The 24,744-nt window shown below is 45.1% G+C and overlaps 1 protein-coding gene across 1 annotated transcript in view; it reads right to left on the reverse strand.

Moving 5' to 3' along the window:
• noc2l (NOC2-like nucleolar associated transcriptional repressor) overlaps positions 1 to 24,744 on the reverse strand; it is a 171,605-nt gene that overhangs the window by 121,510 nt on the left and 25,351 nt on the right. The window contains 6 exon segments of the mRNA XM_052039204.1: positions 4,643 to 4,782; positions 5,142 to 5,330; positions 8,109 to 8,222; positions 15,204 to 15,314; positions 17,169 to 17,247; positions 20,440 to 20,527. Coding sequence (XP_051895164.1) covers positions 4,643 to 4,782; positions 5,142 to 5,330; positions 8,109 to 8,222; positions 15,204 to 15,314; positions 17,169 to 17,247; positions 20,440 to 20,527 — 721 coding nt within the window.

Here is a 24,744-nt window from a genome sequence, read left to right on the forward strand (position 1 = left end):
ACCAGGCTGCATGATTCCGAGAAAACTTAATATTTTGTTTATTCACTTTTTCAGGATCTGGTTTCAGCAGCGTTTACTGTCCAGCCCTAACCACCCTCAAGGGGCTTGCTGGACCATGAGAGAGAGTCACCCAGATTGGTGTGTCTGTGGTCACAAAATAGGCCACAGGGGTAAGGACGGCAGACTTCTTCCCTTGAAGGAGATCGGGGTACTAGATGGGTTGTTACGTGACCATCCATCAGTTTTGTCGATATTATCATCATGCATTTGTTTTCAGAGTTACAAATTATTAACTGAATTTATTTTCCAAAGCTGTAGAGTAGAATTTGAACAAGGTTTGAACAAACTACACTGTTAGTGAATTTGAACAAACTACACTGCTTGAAACTTCTGATTAATAGTTTGGTAGTTTTACCAGTATGTCACCAACACACCCCAACATCTTTTGTTAAAACTGATTTTATAACTTTAAAATATTTGTTGTTCAGAAAGTCTGTGAAGTTCCCTGTCCTTAAACTTCCAAACAATTCCCATGTTTGAACTGAGAGGCAGCGGGTGGTAGCCTGGTGTTAACTGCACCTCTGGGTTACGGTGTGCTGGGGATAACAGAGTAAGGACATGTAAGGAAGTGGATATCACTCATCTCCAGACCATCTAGACCTACTTTAGACCATTGTTTATTGACTACAGCTCTACCTTCAATTCTATAATTCCAAGCAAACTCATCACCAAACTCCGAGACCTGGGACTCAACACCTCCTTCTGCAACTGGATCCTTGACTTCCTGACCAACAGACCGCAATCACTAAGGACAGGCAGCAACACCTCCGGCATGATTATTCTCAACACTGGTGCCCCACAAGGCTGCGTCCTCAGCCCCCTACTCTACCCCTATACACTCATGACTGACTGGCCAGATTCTGTTCTAACTCCATCTGCAAGCTTGCAGATGACACCACTGTAGTGGGCCAAATCTCAAATAACGATGAGTCAGAGTATAGGAAGGAGATAGAGAGCTTAGTGACATGGCGTCATGACAACGACCTTTCCCTCAATGTCAGCAAAACAACAGCTGGTCATTAACTTCAGAAAGGGGGCGATGTACATACTCCTGTCTATACCAATGGTGCTGAGGTCGAGAGGGTTGAGAGCTTCAAGTTCCTAGGAGTGAACATCACCAATAGCCTGTCCTGGTCCAACCACGTAGACACCACAGCCAAGAAAGCTCTCCAGCACCTCTACTTCCTCAGAAGGCTAAGGAAATTTGGTATGTCCCGTTTGACACTCACCAACTTTTATCGATGCACCACAGAAAGCATCCTATCTGGATGCATCACGGCTTGGTATGGCAAATGCTCTGCCCGGGACTGCAAGAAACTGCAGAGAGTTGTGGACACAGCCCAGCGCATCACGAACACCAGCCTCCCCTCCATGGACTCTGTCTATCCTTCTCGCTGCCTTGGTAAAGCAGCCAGCATAATCAAAGACCCCACCCACCCCAGACATTTTCTCTTCTCCCCTCCTATCAGGCAGAAGATACAAAAGCCTGAAAGCACGTACCACCAGGCTCAAGGACAGCTTCTATCCCGCTGTTATAAGACTATTGAATGGTTCCCTAGTACGATAAAATGGATTCTTGACCTCACAATCTACCTCGTTATGACCTTGCACTTTACTGTCTGCCTGCACTGCACTTTCTCTGTAGCTGTGACACCTTACACTGCATTCTGTATTGTTTTCCCTTGTACACCTCAATGCATTGTGTAATGAATTGATCTATATGAACAGAATACAAGACAAGTTTTTCACTGTACAAGTGACAGTAATAAACCAATTCCAATTCCGATGATACTGTATTAGGGAGAACACCACGGCAGTACTTAGAGAGGATATCCTGGGGGTAACATCCAGCAAGGCCATGTGGTAGAACTTATAAATATATAAAGGGGGGGGAATGCTTTGATGGGATTATACTATAGCAGCTCCCCCACACACCCCTCAACTGACTATAGTCAGTAGGAATCAGAGGAGTATATATGCAGGGAAATCACAGATAGGCATAGGAATAATAGGGCTGTAATAGTAGCTGATTTTAACTTCCCGAATATTGACTTGAAATGCCTCAGTGCTAACAGATTAGATAGGGCAGAATTTGTGAAGTGCGTCCAGGGTAGTTTTCTGAAGCAGTCTGCAAATGGCCCCACCAGAGAAGGGACTACACTCGACTTCCTCTTAGGAAATGAGTCTGGGCAAGTGGTTGATGTGTTGGTGGGGGAGCATTTTGGAGCCAGTGACCATAATTCTCTTAGTTTCAAGATAGGACTGGCCCTCAAGTTAGATTGGGGAAAGGCTAATTCCAATGGCATCAGACGGATGATTGGGAGAAGCTGTTTGCAGGCAAAGGCACGTCTGGCAAGTGGGAGGCTTTTAGCAGTGAGATAAGTTCAAGGACAGCACGTTCCTGTAGAGTGATGGGTAAAGTCAATAATTCCTTTCCTCCCATAGATGCTGCTTGACTTCATCTAGCAGTTTGTTTGTCGCTTCCAGTCAAACCCCCGACCTCTAAACTAGCAACATGTTAGAGCAGGATAAAATGTCGGCACAACATCGTGGGCTGAAGGGCCTGTACTGTGCTGTAATGTTCTATGTATAATACATCAACCGATAACCAATTCATCTTATTGTGAAGGAAGACACATTAACATCAGACTACGGAATTTAGAAACATTCAAAATGACCAACATTGTGTTCCATCTCTTGTCCTCCAAACCTGAGGGGCCACTTGTTCATGCAGAGGGTGGTGGCTATATGGAACGAGCTGCCAGTGGAAGCTGTAGAGGTGGGTACAATTACAATGTCTAAAGGACATTTGGACAGGAACATGGACAGGAAAGATTTGGAGGGATATGGGCCAAATTCAGGCAAATGGTACCAGCTCGGATAGACATCTTGGTCGGCATGGACGAGTTGGACCAAAGGGCCTGTTTTCATGCTGTATTACACTATGACTCTATGACTCTGCCAGAAGATATCACAAGCCCAAGCCAGGTATAAATTATCACACTCACTGTAAATCACTAAAGCTCACACTTTCACAACCCAGAGATAGTAAGTGGATTTTTTGAATGCATTGTAATTGGTCTTAAACTGATCTCACACTTCCATTTGCCAGTGCTGATTGTAACAGCCAAATAAACCTCAGTGAAGGAAGTAACAAAGGAAGAGCATTATTTATCATGAAAGGTTTCCACGTGGGATGACGTGAACACTCATTACAGGGGCCCAGAGCACGGTTTTGTAACGTTAACGATAGGGTCATAGAGACATACAGCATAGAAACAGGCCCTTCGGAACACCAAGTCTGCACTGACCATCGATCACCCCATCTTCTTACTCTGGCTTCTGCCCTCTTCCTTTCCAGTCCTGATGAAGGGTCTCGGTCCAAAACTTCTACTGTTTGTTTCCTCTCCATAGATGCTGCCTGACCCGCTGAGTTCCTCCCACTCTTTGTGTCTTGCTCCGGATTCCAGCATCGGCAGAACATCTTGTGTCTCTGACACTAACCCCATTTTTTATTCTGCTCACATTCCCGCCAACTCCCTCCAGATTCTACCACTCACCTGCACACTATTCACCTACCGACCCACACGTCTTTGGGATGTGGGAGGAAACTGGAGTATTCAGGGGGAAAACCTATGCAGGTCACAGGGAAAACGTGCAAACTCCACACAGACAGCACCGGAGGTCAGGACTGAACCCGGGTCTCTGACACTGTAGACCTACTTACTGTGCTACCCCTATTGATGTGGTTAAGCAGCAAGATGACCCTCATCCATCACACGGCAAAGACTATTCTGATAAAACATCCCTAATTGTACTGATTTTGGCATTTCTTTCCTCAACTCCTGAGATGTTTGGGAGGACTGCAAACTCCTCACTCGAACTCTCACCACTGGAGTCCTCTTCTACTCTCTCTGCATTATTCCACACCATACACTTACTGGTAAACTCACTTGTATGCCATTTATCAGAAGCTTGTTTATTCAACTTTGAGCAGAGCTCTCTGGCGATGGAAACATTCCTATTGTACCTGAAGCATTCTAGCAGAGGACCTGGAACGATAATCCAACATGTAGCGGTCTGTACCTCAGAAGTGGAAACCCGATCCTGCTTACTCACTAGCTGCATCTCTCAAAGCAAAACTAATTTACAGACCCACTCCTGAGATACATTTGCCACTTTAACAGCATTTAATACAGAAATGCAAATTGGTGCCCGTAACATGGAATGTTCCACGAACCCTTTCTCAGTTTCCAAAGTTCACCCAGAAACAAATGCAACTCATGCTAATTTAGTTATAGAACTGTTACAGTACAGGAGGCCATTCAGCCTTGGATCTCTGCCAAATCCTAGAATAACTCCATCCGTCCCATTTCCCCATGGAATTGTGATGACAATCAAAGAATTATTAGGGTGTGTCAGGAAGATCTCTTTCAAATACTGCACTGCAATGATGCTTGAGATGTGGCTGAGAACAGGCTGTCAGTTCCAAAGACAATGACCTGAATGGCCACCACACTGCATCTCACCCTCACGTTCACTCTGCATAGTAAATGCCCGTCAATGTTTCAGTGGTACTCACTTGATGCAGCCAATGATAACCTGAGTCAGGGGATAGATGAGCGGTTCCAGAACTTCATTGGGGTAAACTTTGCTCAGCAGACGACACCATAGAAACAAGCAGTGAATGAACTGCCAGTTGTAGACAGACTGATACGTCTCCTATCAACAAAGAGATGAGCACAATAGTAATAGGAGACAAGCAGAAGACAGAAGTAATTAAGTTATAATCTTATTTCAACCCAAAGGGAACAGTTAGGGCAACACAAAGGTGCAGCTAGTAGAACCACTGTCACAGGGCACCAGGACCCGGGTTCAATCCTGAGCCCTTTAGTGCTGTCTACGTGGAGCTTGCACATTTTCTCTGTAAGAGCAATAAACAGCAAACACTGCCCGAGCTTATCTTTCAGGTCTTTCTGAAATACTCTACTCAGCCACTAGTTGTCAGTAGAAACAGAGGAGTGAAATTTAAAGGTGTTTTATTCAATACATAAAAAGGCTAAAATAAAGACGTGCGTTACCTTTTTCTTCATGGTCATGGCGTTTCGGAGATGGATGGCCAGCTGTCGGATGTAAATGAAAGCGTGCTGGTAAGTAGCGTGGTAGTCCAACGTATACATCTCCGTCAGGCTACGCTGCATGAAGTTGATCATGGGGAGCACATTTGGTGATGTAAATTTACAGTTCTTTCACGTAGGCACGTACATTTGCTGGAGGAAGACAAAGAGGGCAAGAGTACAAAAATTGTGGAGTTGTGTATAGTGAAGAAGGTTTGTCAAAGGACATGGATCAGTTGGAGAGATGGGCGGAGAAATGGCAGATGGAGTTTAATCTGGCATAGAGTTGTGAGGGGTTGCACTTTGGGAGGTCAAATGTAAGGGGAATGTATACAGTAAATGGCAGGACCCTTAGGAGCATTGATGTACAGAGGGATCTTGGGGTGCAAGTCCATAGCTCCCTACAAGTAGGCTGACGGTATGCTTGCCTTCATTAGCTGGGGCTATGAGTATATATCGTTGTTAAGTCATATTGCAGCTGGATACAACTTCGGTTTGGCCACATTTGGAGCACTGTATGCAGATCTGGTTGATGCATTATATGTGGAGGCTTTGGAGAGGGTGCAGAAGAGGTTCACCAGGATGTTGCCTAGATTGGAAAGTATTAGCTACAAGGAGAGGTTAGACCAACTTGGGCTGTTTACTCTGGGAGCGCTGGAGGCTGAGGGAGACCTGATAGAAATGTATAAAATTCTGAGAGGCATAAATAGGGTAGATAGTCTAGAGTCTTTTCCCAGGGTGGAAAAAACAAAGCATAGCTTTAAGGTGAGAGGGGGAAAGTTTCGAGATGTGTGAAGCAACTTCTTATTTAAACATTGAGTGGTAGGTACCTGGAACAGGCTGGGAATGGAGGGATATGGATCACATACAGGCAGGTGGGTTAGTTTAATTTGGCATCATGGTCAGCACAGACATGGGGGCCAAAGGGCCTGTTTCAAGTGCTGTACTCTTCTCGATTTCTTTTACCTAGTTTTGAACTAAGACTTTACCTTCTCACATTACTTGGACAATATTCTCTCCCTCTGCCTCCTACAGTATCTTTTCCCAAGCAGCTATTAAATCCCTATAGCTCATGTTGGGAGGACAAGAAGCTGACCCTGGAATAAACAAGAAGAGGACCCATTGTACCCAACACCACAATGTTCACCCACTCACGTTTAGTGGAAGTGAAGCCCAGGAAGTTGATACCCCTTTATATGAGGACAGAGATTCTAGATGGGCTGGAGATACGTCAGTGCTGCTGGTAAAGCATTCATTAAATTACTGAACATCCCCCACACTGTGTGTTACACACACTTCCACACACATATCATTGCTATAGAATGTTTCAATAGTAATGGTTGTGGGTAAGTTACAGCAACCAGAGGCCTGGACTATTTACCCAAAAGACATCCAAAGTTCAAATCCCACTACATTTAAATTCAAGTATCAAACTTTAAAAAATTGGTATTTTAACAAAAAATTTGTCCCAGTAAAGATAAGATTCACCATGAGAAACCTGTCATGTTCACTACTGTCCTGGACTGGGCTGTAGGTGATTCCAGATCCAGCAATGGGATAGATGCCTCCTCAAATAAGGGGCAATTAGGGATGGACAATAAATGCTGACATTGCCAGCGACATCCCTGTCCCAGGAACAAATAAAACCAACAAAAACCTATCCTGAGGCTCATGACTGGACTGCAATTCCTCACTAACCCAAAGCCCGTCACCAATCACTTGCATATAACTAATACACAAACCTCCTTCATCCCTACTGATTAAATTTGATGCAATAAGCTCCCATGAAGCCCAAAGATCTCCAGCTAGAATTCAGTTGAAATGATTCAACACAATATTAATACAACTTTAAGAACAGCATTGCCAGAGTCTCATTATATCGAGATACTAGGTGTGAACCAGACTCTCTAAGATCCCAGGTATAGTGTTCTGTTCCTTTTGTTGAGAAGGACATCAAGATTATCACCTTTCTCAGCAACATTCCACTAAGAGGATTCTTGGGTATTGAATAAACAACCTCTGGAGACTTTTGTAAAGCCATTTTATACCATCGTGGAGTTGTACTCCAATCGACGCAAAGCCCAAATAGTCAAAGCGTAAGCTCCAGTCTCAGGTCACTGCCACCTGAGCCATATTGTAGCTTCAACAGGCAGTCACCAGTGCCTCACATTGAGATTAAAATCATGACATATGCTCATACTATGCACTGTGAACAGTCAGTGTAACATGCACTGGTTCACACCAGACAAAAGCCTGATTCTCTGCTAGACTGAAAACTAAAACCTTTTATCAGCTTGAATGTATTTTTACACTGCTACGTATAGTGACAATATGATAGGCAGTCACTATATGTAGCTGTTGAGATGATTGAGTAACTCCCATGTCAATCAAGCTTGATGAAAACCCACTGATTACTAAGATTGATTTAATGCATATTATATGTACTGGAATTGGTTTATTATTGTCACATGTACCGATATACAGTGAAAAGCTTTTGTTTGCACGCCATCCAGACAGATCATTCCATACGTAAGTACACTGAGGCGGTAAAAAGGAAAACAAAGCAAAATATAGCACAGAGAAAGTGCAGTGCAGGTAGACAAATAAAGTGCAAGGGCCACGACAAGGTAGATTGGGAGATCAAGAGTCCATCTTTCAGTGTGTGAGAGGTCCGTTTAAGACAACAGTTGGATAGAAGCTGTCCTTGAGCCCGGTGGTATGTGCTCTCAGACATTTTTCTGGAGAAACTACGCTGCTTTTATTGGGAGAAGTTGCTGTAGTTTCTGCTACCTTTGCTCTTTGAACGGATTCTGCGGACAGTGAGGTTGTTGGCGGAACAACAGATCTGCCCCACCGAATGCCCAATGCTCAGTGGGTGACCCAGTTTTACCAATGATCGCTCTTCTTTTGTTCCCCAAACACTATCATTACCTTCAGCACCAGATTGAGATACACGTCCTGCTTGTGCCTGCATATTTTGTTGAGGATTAGGAAGGCCAGCACTCGCACCGTCTCCTCTCCCGTACTCCACTGCACTATCACTTCCTAGAGGGTATAAAAGTAGATGGATCAGTAACGAGAGAGCAGAAGCAGTATTAGAAACTTTCATCATACTCCTAGCAACAACATTCTTCACTGGTGCAAAAGTAATTGGATCTTTCACATTAAAATATTTAGGAATTTTATGTTCTACATTACAGAAGTAAAATACCTTTCCTCTTATCCTTATGCTTCAAGGGTTTGGTTATTAGTATTGGTTTATTATTGCCACACATACTGCAGTGCCACACCGTACCTGTGTTCTGCAGGGATCTGCTCTGGGGCCCCTGCTCTTTGTGATTTTTATAAATGACTTGGATGAGGAAGTAGAGGGGTGGGTTAGTAAGTCTGCAGATGACATAAAGGTTGGAGGGGTTGTGGATAGTGTAGAAGGTTGTCGTAGGTTACAACAGGATATAACCAGGATGCAGAGTTGGGCAGAGAAGTGGCAGATAGGAGTTCAATCTGGAAAAGTTTGAAACGATACACTTTGGAAGAACGAATATGAAGGCGGAGTACACTTAACAGTGTGGAGGAACAGAGGGATCTTGGGGTCCACGTCCATAGATCCCTCAAGGTTGCTGTGCAGGTCAATAGGGTTGTTAAGAAGGCATATGGAGTGTTGGCCTTCATTAGTCAGGGTACTGAGTTCAAGAGCCGCGAGGTGATGTTGCAGCTCTCTAGAACTCTGGTTAGACCACACTTGGAGTATTGTGTTCAGTTCTGGTCGCTTCATTATAGGAAGGATGTGGAAGCTTTAGAGAGGGTGTAGAGGAGATTTACCAGGATGCTGCCTGGATTGGAGAACATGTCTTATGAGGATAGGTTGAGCAAGCTAGCACTTTTCTCTTTGGAGAGAAGAAGGATGAGAGGTGACTTGATAGAGGTGTACAAGATGATAAGAGGCATAGATCGGGTGGACAGTCAGAGACTTTTTCCCAGGACGACAATGGCTAACACTAGGGGACATAATTTTAAGGTGATTGGAGGCCCTAATAACGTCAGCACACGATCCACCCCAGTGGACCTTCCGTTAAAGTTTATAGCACGGGTGGCTATGCGGGCCATACTGGGGTTACCCCCCCCTTCCAGCTCACGGTCTGTACCCCTGCAAATCGTGCCAGTGTTTTTACTTTCTTAGGATGTTAAGGAGGTTCGGCTTGTCACCGAACACCCCAACAAATTTCTACAGATGTACCATTGAAAGTATCTGACTGGTTGCATCATGGTCTGGTACAACAATTCGAATGCGCAGAAAGGTAAGAAACTGCAGAGAGTAGTGGACTCTGCCCAATACATCAAGGGCACATCCCTCCCCACCAGTGGTAGTATCTACAGGAGGCGCTGCCTCAAGAAGGCAACATCCATCATCAAAGACCCCCACCACCGGACCATGCCATCTTTTCGCAGCTACCATCGGGCAGGAGGTACAGAAGCCTGAAGTCCCACACCACCAGGTTCAGGAACAGCTACTTCCCTTCAACCATTCGGTTCAAGAACCAACCGGCACAACCCCAACCACTACCTCAGTACAGCAACACTGTGACCACTTTGATTACTTTGCACTAAAATGTGTTCTTTCTTGTAAAAATTGTGCAAATTTATGTTCAATTTATGTTTTCCTTGTGAATGCTGCTTATCTGATGCTACGTGCCTGTGATGCTGCTGCAAGTAAGCTTTTCATTGCACCTGGGCACACATGGACTTGTGCATCTGACAGTAACTCGAACTTTGACAAATATGGTTCTTCAAGACACTCATCCAGATTCCCCCTAAGGTGGTGATTGTTTTCTGCTTATCAACAGTGGCCCCAAGGCTCCCATCACTCTCTGGCTGAACAGCCAGATAAAAATGGCATGGGAGGAATGAGGCGTCCATGTACCCTACAGCTCAGGAGGTCACGGTGTTCCGGCTCTTTGATAGGCTGGCTAGGTGCTGCCCCTTTCTTGGCTGAAGCCATCCTTGATCGCTAGACAAAACCCGACTGCAGAAATTCCGACAAAACTGTTCATTGTGGAAGGAGAGTCTCAAAGCTCAGTATCCAAGCCTGTTGTGCATCAGAGGTGGTAAAGGGTCTTCAACCTGAAACTCGTTACTACCATCGGGGAGGAGGTACAGGAGCCTGAAGACCCACAATCAATGATTCAGGAACAACTTCTTCCCCCTCCGCCATCAGATTTCTGAACGGTCCGCGAACTCATGAACACTACCTCGTTATTCCTTTCTTCTTTGCACTACTTATTTATTTTTGTAATTTATAGTAATTTTATGTCTTTGCACTGCACTGCTGCCGCAAAACAACAAATTTCACATCATCTAAGTCAGTGATAATAAACCTGATTCTGATTCTCTCTCCATAGATGCTGCCTGAGTATTTTACATTTTCCATTTTTATTTCAGCTTTCCAACATCTGCAGTTGGGCAAGTTTCATTTCTTATTATGCACCAACCCTCTATCTGTTCCCGTACCGGAAAGCAGCAAAGAGGAACGTCATAGTTGGAGGACAATGACTTTATGTTTCAACCTCCAGCTGCAAAGGAGATGGGGGAAAAGGAAGACTACAAGAGTTGTACTCTTCCCAGAGACCATCCACAGAGGGTGTTACCGGCGATTTGGAAAGATCATGGCAGCTTCAAGTGACTGATAACAAGCAAAAACTGGGGAAAATATCATTCTTCCAACCATCGCTGAGTTCAGGTAGAATGGATCCTCAACCAGCCAAGGCCTAATGACATGAGAAATGGGAGGAGTAGGCCATTCAGTCCCTCGAGTCTACTCTGTAGGTCAACAAGATCAAGGCTGATCTACCTCAACCCATTTTCCTGCTCTGTCCCCAGATCCCTCGAATCCTCTGATATCCAGAAGTCCACTGATCTTGGTTTTGAATGCAATCAATGACCGAGCCTCTGCAGCCCATTGGAGTCTAGAATTCACTGACCTCTGAGTGAAGACATTTTTCTGCATTTTAGTCCTAAATAACCCACCCCTTATTTTGAGACTGCGACCCAGTGTCCTGGGAACTCCTCAAGTACGGGAAACATTTGGCACACATCTACCCTGTCGGGCCCTCGAAGGATTTCATGCTTTCAATGATGTCACCTAAGGTCCAGAGAACAGAGGCCTTGCCAGTTGAACCTCTCCTCGTATGACTGAACAGCCATCTCAGGCACCAGGCTGGTGAATAAATGTAACCAACCAGCGAAAGGCTGTTTGCACAGAGACACCTTCCCCAATGAATAGATGCTGAGAAACATCTGCAGAAAAATTCCGCAATGAATCCAGAGAGTTATGGACTCAGCCCAATAACATCACGGGAACATCCCTCCACACCATCGGTAGTATCTACATGAGGCGCTGCCTCAAGAAGGCAACATCCATCATCCAAGATCCCCACCTTCCAGGCCATGCCATCTTCTCACAGCTACCAACAGGCAGGAGGTACAGAAGCCTGAAGTCCCACACCACCAGGTTCAAGAACAGCTTATTCAGTTCTTGAACCAACTGACATAGCCGCAATCACTACTCCAGTATAGTAACACTATGATCACTGACAACTTGGTACTAAAATGGGCTTTTTTTTTGTTCTAATTGTGTTCTTTCTTGTAAAAATTGTGTATAATTTATGCTTTTCTTGTAAATGTTGTGTAGTTGATGCTGTGTGCCTGTGATGCTGCTGCAAGTAAGTTTTTCATTGCACCTGCGCACACATGGACTTGTGCATCTGACAATAAACTCGACTTTGAATATTCGGACATTGGAATACTCTGACAGAAACAGACTTTCCAATCAATAATTCTGCCCCATCACCATGAATTGCAGAACGCCGGGAGGACAGAATCTTTATTACCAATGGATGACAACTCCCATTAGTTGTCCACAACTGAAGTAAAATACATCACTGTTCCAGCTGCTTGTCCATAACACCGCTTGCGTGGTTATGCTGATGAAGGCTGTTTGATCTTGCAGGCACACAGAACAAGTGGGAAGGGGAAGGGTGAAGGATAGGGGACCACATTCTCCAGGTAAAGTCTGTTTCTATCAGTTTCAATGTCCAAATTAGTCAAAGTATTGAGTTCAAGAGTCAGGAAGTTGTGTTGCAGTTTTACAAGTTGTTTCCACTGGTAGGTAAGACTAGAACTTGGCGACATGGCCTCAAGGTTCAGGGGAGTAGATTTAGGACAGGGATGAGGAGAAACTGCTTTTCCCAGAGAGTAGTGAATCTGTGGAATTCTCTGCCCAGGGAAGCAGCAGAGGCTACCTCATTAAATATAGTTAAGACACAGTTAGATAGATTTTTGCATAGTAGGGGAATTAAGGGTTATGGGGAAAAGGCAGATAGGTGGAGCTGAGTCTATGGCCAGATCAGCCATGATCTTATTGAATGGTGGAGCAGGTTCAATGGGCCAGATGGCCTCCTCCTGCTCCTATTTCTGACGTTCTTATAAAGTTTAGGCCGCATCTGGAGCACTGCAATCAGTTCTGGTCAACCCATCATAGGAAGGATGTGGAGGCTTTGGAAAGGGTATAGATGAGGTTCACCAGGATGCTGCCTGGATTAGAGGACATGTGCTAAGAGGAGAGGTTGGACAAACTTGAGTTGTTTTCTTTGGAGCAGCGGAGGCTGAGGGGAGACCTGATTGAAGTTTGTAAGATTATGAGAGGCATAGATAGAGTAGTCAACCATTATCTTTTTCCCAGGATTGAAATGTCTAATACCAGAGGGCGTGCATTTAAGGTGAGAGGGGCTAAGTTCAAAGGAGATGTGCAGGGCAGGTTTTTTACACAGAGAGCGGTGGGTGCCTGGAATGTGCTGCCAGGGCTGGGGGTGGAGGCAGATACGATAGAGGGGATTAAGGGGCTTTTAGATAGTCACGTGGATGTGCAGAGAGTGGAGGGATGTGGACATTGTGTAGGCAGAAGGGATCCAGTTAGTTAGGCGTTTAATTATGAGTTTAATTCATTCAGCACAGCATCGTGAGCCAAAAGGCCTGATCCTGAGCTGCACTGTTCTGTGTTCTAAACAGGCACAATCACCGTTAGTTAAGGGTGAAGGCAGAGAAGGCAGCGATGAAGATCACGGATCACTCAGCAGACCCAGTTATTTGGGGCAGCGAAGGACTGTTTGGTGATCACATCGAGCAGGGTTGAACACCAGAAACTGGAACAGTTTACAATGTAAACATCGTGTTGCAAGGCCTGGTGTGGGTGGGGCCAACTGTAGCGTGAAGCCTCGCTGCTTTGATGCTCGGACACAGACCCCTGGAAAAGTTTAATATGGAGCAGCAGAGCTGGTGAGGGGTCTGAGCAGCTTTTTCAAGATTTGGAACCAGAAGCAATCTGCTGGAGGAACTCAGCGGGTCGAGCAGCATCCGTGGGAGCAAAGGAATTGCCGGCGTTCCTGGTGGAAACCCTGCATCAGGAGACTGGCTGAGGTCCTCCAGCAGATTGTTCGTTGCTCCAGATTGCAGCATCTGCCGTCTCTGGTGTCTCTTTTTTGAAAGTTTGATTCCCCCATTTATGGCAACGTTCTTTTCAGGGATTACATCGGTGAGACCAAACGCAGACTAGGTGACCGTTTTGCAGAACACCTGCGCTCTGTCCATAACCACGATCTGCATCTCCCCGTTGCCAGTCACTTCAACTCCCTCTCCCACTATCACTGATATGTCAGTCCTCGGCCTCCTCCACTGCCAGGAGAATTCCAAGCGCAAACTGGAGGAACAGCACCTCATTTTGCATCTTGGAACCTTGCAGCCTAACGGAATGAACAATGAATTCTCCCACTTTAGGTAATTCCACCCCCCCCCCCCCCCCCCGCCCCACCCAACAAACTCTCCTCCCTTGCTTCTTCTTCCCTTTCCTAGCCTCTTTGTTCTGCCTTTTTTTCCCTCTCTCTCCTTACCTTTGACCCACCCCCCGGGGAATCTGCTCTCCCCTCCTCCCCCGCACCTGCCCATCACTATCTCTTACCTGCACCTACCTATCACCACCCCATCTCCCCTCTTTTGTCCACCTTTCACTGCGCTGCTTTTCCCTCCTATATATTGGGCTTCCCCTTTTCCTATCTTCAGTCCTGAAGAAGGTTTCCTGACCGCCTGTTTTTCTCCACGAATGCTGCCTGGCCCGCTGAGTTCCTCCAGCATCGTTGTGTTTTGCATTAGATATAAAATTGGGCTCTTAGTAAAAGTACAAACAGATGAGACAAAGGTTTTGTTTTTACAGCATGCAGGTTAAAATCAGCTCCCTGGTAACCACGTCATTGGAAGTCCAATCAATCGGAATCCAACAGGTTAATGTAAAACCCAAAGGACAAATCTTGTCCATATATTACACAGTCTTCTCTCTCATGCATTAACCGATCTGATGTACATTTGCAGCATTGAAAGACCTGGATAGAGTGGACTTGGAGAAGATGACTCCAGTAGTGGGAGAGTTGAGGACCAGAGGGCACAGCCTCAGAATAGAAGGACGTCCCTTTAGAACAGAGATGAGGAGGAATTTCTTTAGCCAGAGGGTGGTGAATCTGTGGAATTCACTGCCACATATGGCTGTGGAGGCCAAGTCATTGGGTATGTTTAAAGCGGAGGTTACTAGGTTCTTGATTAGTAAGGGCGTCAAAGATTACGGGGAGGAGAATGGGGTTAAGAGGGAAAAATAAATCAGCCATGATCGAATGGCAGAGCAGACTCGATGGGCCGAATGGCCTAATGCTGCTCCTATGTCTTATGGTCTTATTTTTGTCTGGTTCGTAGCAGTTATGATGTCCACACAGATCCCACCATCCTCTTCTGCACATCCTGTCCCACAACCCAATCACCCACCCACGTCCAGCACCAGTGTGGATGGTTCTTAGGGGGACCCACCCACACGGTAACAACTCTGAAATCCCTCTGATAGATTCTCCTTTCCTGATATGACTTAAGCCAACACCAGGCCCAATAAAACAGGAAGCGTGTGATCTTCAAATGGGAATATGCAGGCCTTACCTTCAGGAGGATACGGGAGTGCTTTGGAAAGCAGAGGTAGTACGGTACCAAGTGAAGTATGTGACGCAGGACAGCACTAACCACCGAGACTTCTGACAAACTTGACAGCAGCTGGAAAGGAAGGAAAACTAATTTGGTTTCGTCTCAACTTTTTGTGCTAGCTTCCAACCTTAGCCATTGACAACCTCCACTCAGACACTGTGAGAAATATAGCTGCCCTGACTGAAGGTGACATCGGAGCAGAGAGAAACTCGCTTAACATGGAGTGTGAGACCAACAGAGTGTGGTGCTTATTTTCTCTGAGGGACACAAAGTTTAGGGTCTACTGCATTTAAACAGGGAACCCTGAAGTGATGCAACAAGATGTGGGACGGGCAAGGGGGAGTGCCACTTGAAATAGAGTCATACAGCACGGAAACAGACCCTTCGGCCCAATTGGTCCATGCCGACCAAGATGCTCCATCCAAACTAGTCCCATTTGCCCGCATTTGGCCCATAACCTTCTAAATCTTTCCCATCCATGTACCTGTCCAACTATCTTTTAAAAGTTGTTATTGTATCTGCCTCAAGCACTTCCTCTGGCAGCTCGTTCCACATGGATACCACCCTTTATGTAAAAAAGTTGCCCCTTGCATTCCTCTTAACCCTTTCCCCTCTCACCTTAAACCTATACCCTCTAGTTCTTGATACCCCAACTCTTGAAAAAGACTGAGTGCCTTCACCCTATCTATGCCTTTTATGGAAGTGTATGATTTTATACACCTCCATAAGATCATCTCTCAGTCTTCTATGCTCCAAGGAATAAAGTTCTAGCCTGCCCAACCTCTCCCTATAGGCCAGTCCCTCAAGTCCTGGCAGCATCCTTGTAGATCTTTTCTGCACTCTTTCTGGTTTAATAACATCTTTCCTACGGCAGGGTGACCAGAACTGAACACAACACTCCAAATGCAGCCTCACCAGCGTCCTGTACGACAGCACCATGACCTCCTGACTTTTATACTCAAGCCCAGACTAATGAAGGCCTGCGTGTCAAAAGCCTTTTTCACCACCCTGCCTACCTGTGACCCCACTTTCAGTTGGGGACAGGCAATAAATCTTAGTCTGCAGCAACCCTTGCAAGCAAATTAATATACCATCTGAGTGGCTGTAGTTAGTACCACTGTCTCACAGCTCAAGTAACCCGGGTTCAATCCTGACCTCAGATGCTGTCTGTGTGGAGTTTGCACGTTCTCCCTGTGTGGGTTTCCTCCCACAGCTCAAAGGTGTGTGGGTAGATAGGTTAATTGGCCGCTGTAAATTGCCCCTTGTGTGTAAGGGAGTGGTAGGTAAATCAGTGTGTAACTGATTACCACGAGGAGAGAATAACTTGGGGAACGGATTAATGAGAATGCCCTGTGGGCCAGCTGACACTCAATGGGCCAAATGGCCTCCTTCTAATAACATAAGGAAATATGAGATGCTAGGGATCCTTGACAGGGGCAATGCAGAGAGAATCCTTCTCGTTGAGGAAGAATCTAGCACAAGGGGTCACCTATTTTGCACAGATATGAGGTAAAAAAAATTTTCTCTCCCTTAAGGGTTGATGAAAACAGAGTCTTTGAACACTTAAGGCTGAGGTCGATGGATTCTTGATAAAGCAAGGTGCTGAAAGGTTACTGGAAGTTGGCAGGGGTGTGGAGTTGAGGTTGTAATTAGATGAGACAGGAAGAGTGGGCAGGTTCAAGTGCTGAATGGCCTACTCCAGCTTCTAGTTTACACGTTCCTTTGTGCTCCTTCAAAATCTTAATATTATCTCTTATTCTTTAAACTACAGAGAGTAGAGGTCTAACCTATTCAGTCAATCTTCACAAAATAATCCCTTTGTTCCACGAATCCTGATTAAACATTATATTAAAATAAAAGCAGATTTGTATAATACAATTTTTTAAAAAAGCACGTAATCCCAGATTTACTTTCGGAACTTACCTGGACAAGTCCGGCCAAGTAAACACTCACATCCTGTCGGATCTTTGGCCACTGAAAGCTGCTGGAGGGAAGCAATAACCTGGGAGAGACAAGCAAAGACGTTTGAGACACTAGCACAATAGGCATCGCACAGCTGGGTCGGCACCAAGTGAAGCTGCAAACAGGAGTCTACCAACTACAATGACTGGACCTCACATTCCCTCCTCCCTTCTTGCCATCTGCCTTCCCCAACCCAACACACACTCACCGTACAAACTTGAGGTCCGTTTCTTTTGATACAACATCCTTTGATGTTTGACATAGTTTGACTTAGACAGATGCTACCCAACCACTACCCACCACTGACTTTGTCTTGCCCTCTAAGTTCAGGAACAGTGGCCCAATTTTCTCAACCACTCTCAGTTGTTCTAAGCTCAGATGAAGATGGTATTGGAGAACTGTCCCAATACATCACAGGCACATCCCTCCCCACCACTGGGAGTATATCCAGGAAGTGCTGCCTCAAGAAGGCAACATCCATCATCAAAGATCCCCACCATCCGGGCCATGCCATCTTCTCGCAGCTCCCATCGGGCAGGAGGTACAGAAGCCTGAAGTCCCACATCACCAGGTTCAAGAACAGCTACTTCCCTTCAACCATTTGGTTCTTGAACCAACCTGCACAACCCTAATCACTACCTCATTATAGCAATACTATGACCACTTTGCACTACAAAGAACTTATTTTTGTTTTAATGGTATTCTTTCTTATATAAATTTTGTATAATTTTAATTATTGTTTTTCTTGTGAATGTTGAGTATCTGATGCTATGTGCCTGTGATGCTGCTGCAAATAAGTTTCTCGTTGCACCTGTGCACACGTTACTTGTGCACGTGACAATAAACTCGACTTGACATATTTTCCTTCCTACAGTTAATTGGTAAATTGGTTTTTTGTCACATATACTGAGGTACAGTTAAAAAAAAACTTTGTTTTGCATGCCATCCATACAGATCATTTCAGCACATCAATTCATTGAAGTAGTACAAGGGAAAAGCAATAACAGAATGCAGAATAAAGTGTTACAGTTGCAGAGAAAGTGCTATAAGTTCAACAGTCTTATAACAGCGGGATAGAAGCTGTTCTTGAGTCTGGTGGTACGTGCTTTCAGGCTTTTGTATCTTCTGCCTGATGGAGAGGGGAGAAGAGAGAATGTCCAGGGTGGGTGGGGTCTTTGATTATGTTGGCTGCTTTACCAAGACAGCCAGAAGTATAGACAGAGTCCATGGAGCAGAGGCTGGTTTCTGTGATGTGCTGGGCTGGGCTGTGTCCATAACTCTCTGATTCTCCAGGTAATTCCCCAAGTGGGGAACCACTTACTACATTGGATGTAGTCAATGCAATGAATCTTAATATAGGAGCGTTAGGTCTTATAGCTGTCAAGTCAACTGCAACAGCCTGCTTATTAATGGGTTTGTGGGACGTGAGCACTGCAGGCAAGACCAGCATTTGTCACCCATCCCTAACTACCCTTGAGAAGGTTGTGGAAAGCCATCTTCTTGAACTGCCAGAATCTGTTTCAGTGAAAATGATTCCCACAGTGCTGTTTGATGGGAATCCCAGGACCTAGAACCAGGAATGATGAAGGGACTGCGATATAGTTCCAAGTCAGGATGGTGTGCAACTTGGAGGGAATCTTCAGTGATGGTGTTCCCATACACCTACTGCTCTTTTGCTTCTTTGTGGTAGAGGTCACAAGTTTAGGAAGTGCTATCAGAGTGGCCTGGCTGAGTAAGTGCAGTAGATGACACACGCTGTGCGACCGTAGTGGAGGGAATGAACATTTAAGATGGTGGATGGAGCTCCAATGTCAACAAAGCAAAATAGCTGGTCATTGACTTCAGGAAAGGGGGCGGTGTACATGCACCTGTCTACATCCATGGTGCTGAGGTCGAGAGGGTTGAGAGCTTCAAGTCCCTAGGAGTGAACATCACCAATAGCCTGTCCTGGTCCAACCACGTAGATGCCACGGCCGAGAAAGCTCACCAACGCCTCTACTTCCTCAGGAGGCTAAAGAAATTCAGTACGTCCCCTTTGACACTCACCAACTTTTATCGATGCACCACAGAAAGCATCCTATCTGGATGTATCACGGCTTGGTACGGCAACTGCTCTGCCCAGGACCGCTAGAAACTGCAGAAGTTGTGGACACAGCCCAGTGCATCACGGAAACCAGCCTCCCCTCCTTGAACTCTGTCTACACTTCTCGCTGTCTTGGTGAAGCAGCCAACATAATCAAAGACCCCACCCACCCCAGGTCCTTCTCTCCTCCATCAGGTAGAAGATACAGGAGCCTGAGGGCACGTACCACAAGGCTTAAGGACAGCTTCTATCCCACTGTGATAAGACTATTGAACGGTTCCCTTATACGATGAGATGGACTCTGACCTCACGATCTACCTCATTGTGACCTTGCACCTTATTGCACTGCACTTTCTCTGTAGCTGTGATACTTTACTCTGTACTGTTATTGTTTTTACCTGTACTACATCAATGCACTCTGTACTAACTCAATGTAACTGCACTGCGTAATGAATTGACCTGTACGATCAGTACGCAAGACAAGTTTTTCCACTGTACCTCGGTACAAATGACAATAATAAACCAATACGAATACCAATACCAGTGAAATGGGCTGTTTTATTCTGGACAGTGTTAACCTTGATCGTTGGGGCTGCACTTAGCTGGGCAAGTAGAGAATGTTCCATCGTACTTCTGACGTGTTTGTAGATGGCGCTGAGGCTTAGGTGTGGCAGGAGGTGAGTCAGTCATTGCACGATACCCAACATCTAACCTGCTCTTACAGCTATGGTACTGGACACTAATGGTACATTACTCAGCAATGGGAACGCAGCTTGAATCTCTTAGCATCTTAAAAATCGTTTTCTCTCTAACTTTTCAAAGTTCTGATGAACATCATTGAACCGAACCATTAATTGTCTCCCTCAACACAGATTCCAATTGCCCTGCTGAGTATAGCCAGCGTTTGCTTCTTTTAATTTAAAAAAACTCATGTGGTCGCATTAAATAATAAAGCAAGGGCTGCAATGTCCAGGACAGTTGTGGGGACAAAGCAACTGATGGCTGAAAAAATGATTTCATTTTAAATCAGTTACATTGAAAGAGGTATATTGTAGCTGGTGCAAGACTCCACCCTTGCCATGACTAAAACTCAGAATAAATAACACACAACTGCTTGTAAAGATTGGATATGGAATTTCAGTAACTTACTTCTTTTTTTCATCTGGTTTTAACTGAAGGAGCTTCTGCAGGGCAGAGACGAAGTCCTGGATGCAGAATGACATTAAGGCATTGAAGACTGTGTAAAAAAAAAGGGATGATTAGTCATTTCTTTGTTGAACACACTGGTTATTTCTAACGCTTGGGAACCCCAGTCATTCAATCCATCATCAGATATGCTTTTAGGATCAGAATCAGGTTTATTATCACTGACTTGTATGATGTGAAATTTGTTGTTTTGCGGCAGCAGTACAGTGCAAAGGCATAAAATTACTATAAATTACAAAATAAATAAATAGTGCAAAAAAATAACGAGGTGGTGTTCATGGGTTCATGGACCATTCAGAAATCTGATGGCAGAGGGGAAGAAGCTGTTTCTGAATCGTTGAGTGTGGGTCTTCACGCTCCTGTACCTCCTCCCCGATGGTAGTAAACAGATGATTTGAACTTACTCATTCACAGTGTAAACCTTCAGCGGAATGTGACCTTAAAAGAAACTGTTTTAACAGAATGCTTGACGAACTTAAAAATCTCCAATTTTCAATAAGTTTCCTGCATTAAAAGAACCTTTGGGAACCAGGACAATCAGTGTGGTCTACCAGGGTGATGCTCAAGCACACACTTGACTGAGTGGACTCGAGCTGCTTCTACGATGGGCAACACGTTGACACAGCAGGTAGTTCAATCCTGACCCCCGCTGCTGTCTGTGTGGAGTTGACACACAGTCTCTGCGAGTTTCCCCCGGATGCTCCGATTTCCTCCCACATCCCAATGACCTGCTGATTGGGAGGTTAACTGGCCACTGTAAATTGCTCTGGCCGTGTAGGTCACTGCTTTCTGGTGTAGAAAACTGCATAGCTCCACAGCCTTTTGCGTGAAGAACAGCTCACCTTACCTGAGTAACCCCCACCCCTACTTATCCTGAGGTCATTTCTCCGCAGTCCCCTGCCATCTGTTTTAGATTCTGCAGCTTGAGAAGTTTCTTAGCATCTACCTGCCCATCCCTCTCAGAATTTTGTACATTTTAGTGATATCCCTTCTTATTCTTCCTTAATAGCTCTTCAATCCCATATCCTAGCAATTAATCTTCTAAATATACACTGCACTGACCAAGGCAAGTACATCCTTCTTCAAATACGGAGACAATGCTTCCTACAGACCCAAGACCAGGAAAGGGACTACAGAATGTCTCTCTTTCTTTCACTAATGATCAAAACATGTCGGACCATACCCCAGGCAACAACTCATTGCCTTCTGCTGATTCATACAGGGATACAGCACAGGAAAAGGCCCTTCGGCCCAACTCGTCCATGCTGACCAAGGTGCCAACCTACGCTAGTGCCCTTTGCCTGCATTTGGCCCATATCCCTCTCAGTCTTTCCTCTCCATGTACTTATCCAAATGTCTTTTAGATGTTGCTATTTGTACCTGCCTCAACTACTTTCTCTGGCAGCTCATTCCATGTACCCACCACCTTCTGCGTGAAGAAGTTGTCCCTTGGGTCCCTTTTAAATATTTCTCCTCTCACCTTAAACCTCTAGTTTTTTGGTTCCCTTTCCCTGGGATGTGTAACATTAAACTGCCTATTAAAACAGGCAGTGTGTTATAGTGCAAAAAGTAGCAGGAATTTAATTAGAGACACAAGAGACTGCAGATGCTGGAAATCTGGAACAACGCACACAAAATGCTGGAGGAACTCAGCGGGTTTTGACCTGCTGAGTTCTTCCAGCATTTTGTGTGTGTTGCTCCAGGAATTTAATTAGTGCAAGTCCTATAGGGGTAAAAAAAAGCTATTGTCTTTTGAAAATTTTACATTGGAGCAATTTTCTACTGCAAATAAACAACTAATAAGGTTCCTTGGTGGAGAACTATTGTAACCACTTCTTCAAATAATCCCTGCGTCTCAGACACGTGACTCTAACATTAGTTATTTTAGCCCTTGGAGCATAGACAAACCTGCATGCTACAAATCACTCCAAAATCAATCGACAGTGAGTTGTGTTCAGTTCAATGTCAGCAATAATGTGGGAATGTAAACAAGCCAGTATTGACCTTAATGAAATGTCAAAGTTGGATGTGCAGGATAAGAGTATTTTACTGCTGTGTATTAAAGTTACTGGCATAATTGCATATTGATATTCTATCCTTATAATGATCACAAAGGGTGAAATAAAAAATGCGTTTGCTCAGATTTAATATTCTGCATACGTTCAGGGGTCAGGGGCAGTGGCCTTCGATTTAAGTTAAAGCCAGATAAAATGCATTACAAAGGACTTTGTGCAAAATCTGGAATCACATTTAAATTGACAGTGAGCGTGGGTGGACAGGATGGAGCAGTTAACAGGAAAGATAAGATTTCTTTATTGGTCACACGTACATCGAAACACACAGTGGAATGCATCTTTTGTGCAGTGTGTTCTGGGGGCAGCCCGCAAGTGTGGCCAAGCTTCTGGCGCCAACACAGCATGCCCACAACTTCCTAACCCGTATGTCTTTGGAATATGGGAGGAAACCCATGCAGACACAGGGAGAACGTACAAACTCCTTACAGACAGCGGTGGGAATTGAACCCGGGTCACTGGCGCTAACCTTACGCTAACCGCTGCACTACTGTGGCTGCCCTGGAACCTCACCTTTATTCAAGTGACTGACCCTGTTGACAATCTCTTGCCTCATCTTCCAAGATGAGTCACCTTGCAGCAAGAAACGTTGGACCAGAGGGCTGACCAAAGAGAAACGTTGGTCCATTCACCAGAGGGTGGTGGGAGTGGTTGCACTGACTGTGGGAAGGGAATCTGCATTCAGTTCTGGTCGCCCCATTAGAGGAAAGGTGTGGAGGCTTTGGAGAGGGTGCAGAAGAGGTTTACCAGGATGCTGCCTGGATTGGAGGGCATGTGTTATCAGGAGAGGTTGGACAAACTTGGGTTGTTTTCTCTGAAGCGGCAGAGGCCGAGGGGAGACCTGATTGAAATTTATAAAATTCAGAGAGGTGTAGACAGGGTAGACAGTCAGTGTCTCTTTCCCGGGGTGGAAATGTCAAATACTAGAGGAGGGAAATCTAAAGATGTGTGGCCAGCAGGTTTTTTGTTTACACAGAGAGCCGTGAGTGCCTGGAATGTGCTGCCAGGAGTGGTGGTGGAAGCAGATACGATAAGAGGCGTTTCAGGGGCTCTTAGATAGGCAGGTGGATGTGCAGAGAATGGAGGGAGATGGACCGTGTGCAGGCAGAAGGGAATAGGTGTCATTAGCTTAATTAGTTTGGCACAACATCATGGGCCGAAGGGCCTGTTCCTATGCTGTACTGTTCTACATTCTAAATATTCAGCTATTATACCCGTTTCTGGAAGCCCTCCCAATGGAAAGATGTTACAGAACACGGCCTCATGCCATTCTCAAAGGACTTTACAGACAATGATGAACACTTTAAGTGTTTTAATTCTTGTGAAGCAGGAAATGTGTCAGGCAATTTGGACACGAAGCCACCCAACTCTCAATGTGATAATGACCAGATATGTTTTCTCCCCCAATGATTTTGATTAGGGGATAAATATTGGTCAGTGCATGGGTGATAACTACATTGTTCCCTGCCCAAATGTGCCTCATCACCTTCCGGTTATTATATCTGAAGGTTTGTACATCTGCGTGCAGCCCTCCCTCTATACTACACCGGAGATTCAGCCTCGTCTGTGTGCTCAAGTCTCTGGAATGGGATTTGAACCCACAACCTTCCATCTACTTGGCAAGACTGCTACTCACTGAACCATAGCTGCCTCAAAAGCTTGGATAAGGAGCACAGTTACAAGATGGTTTCGGGTGAATGAGACAACTGTGGGAGTATTCTGTACTCAACATAACCAAGTACAGGTAGCTCTGCTATAACACGAATTGGTTATAACGCAACTGATGGATTAGGGAACACTATTTGCATTACGCGGGCCACATTGGTTATAGCACAATTGTGATTGGGAAAACCTGTTTAAATCTGTGGTCTGCAACAACTATAGCCTGTTCTGCTGTAACACGACTTTTTAATAATGTGAGGTTTCTTATGAATGTAACTATCAAGCTATAGCGGAACTACCTGTGCTGGGGTTTGCAGCAAGATAACAGTAACTCAGTTTTTCTCTCTCCACAATAAATAGCAGACTCTGGAGACACCCCCACAAGGAGAGGCAAGTTTTCTTGCACCAGGTCCTGATCCCACCTATCTTGTGAATACAGTAAAACTCCACTAATCCGGCATGCTCAGGACTTTGGTGCTGCCAGACTAGCAACTTTTCCAGACTATTAGATGTT

The sequence above is a fragment of the Pristis pectinata genome, chromosome 26 (assembly GCF_009764475.1).
Source record: "Pristis pectinata isolate sPriPec2 chromosome 26, sPriPec2.1.pri, whole genome shotgun sequence".
NCBI lineage: Eukaryota > Metazoa > Chordata > Chondrichthyes > Rhinopristiformes > Pristidae > Pristis > Pristis pectinata.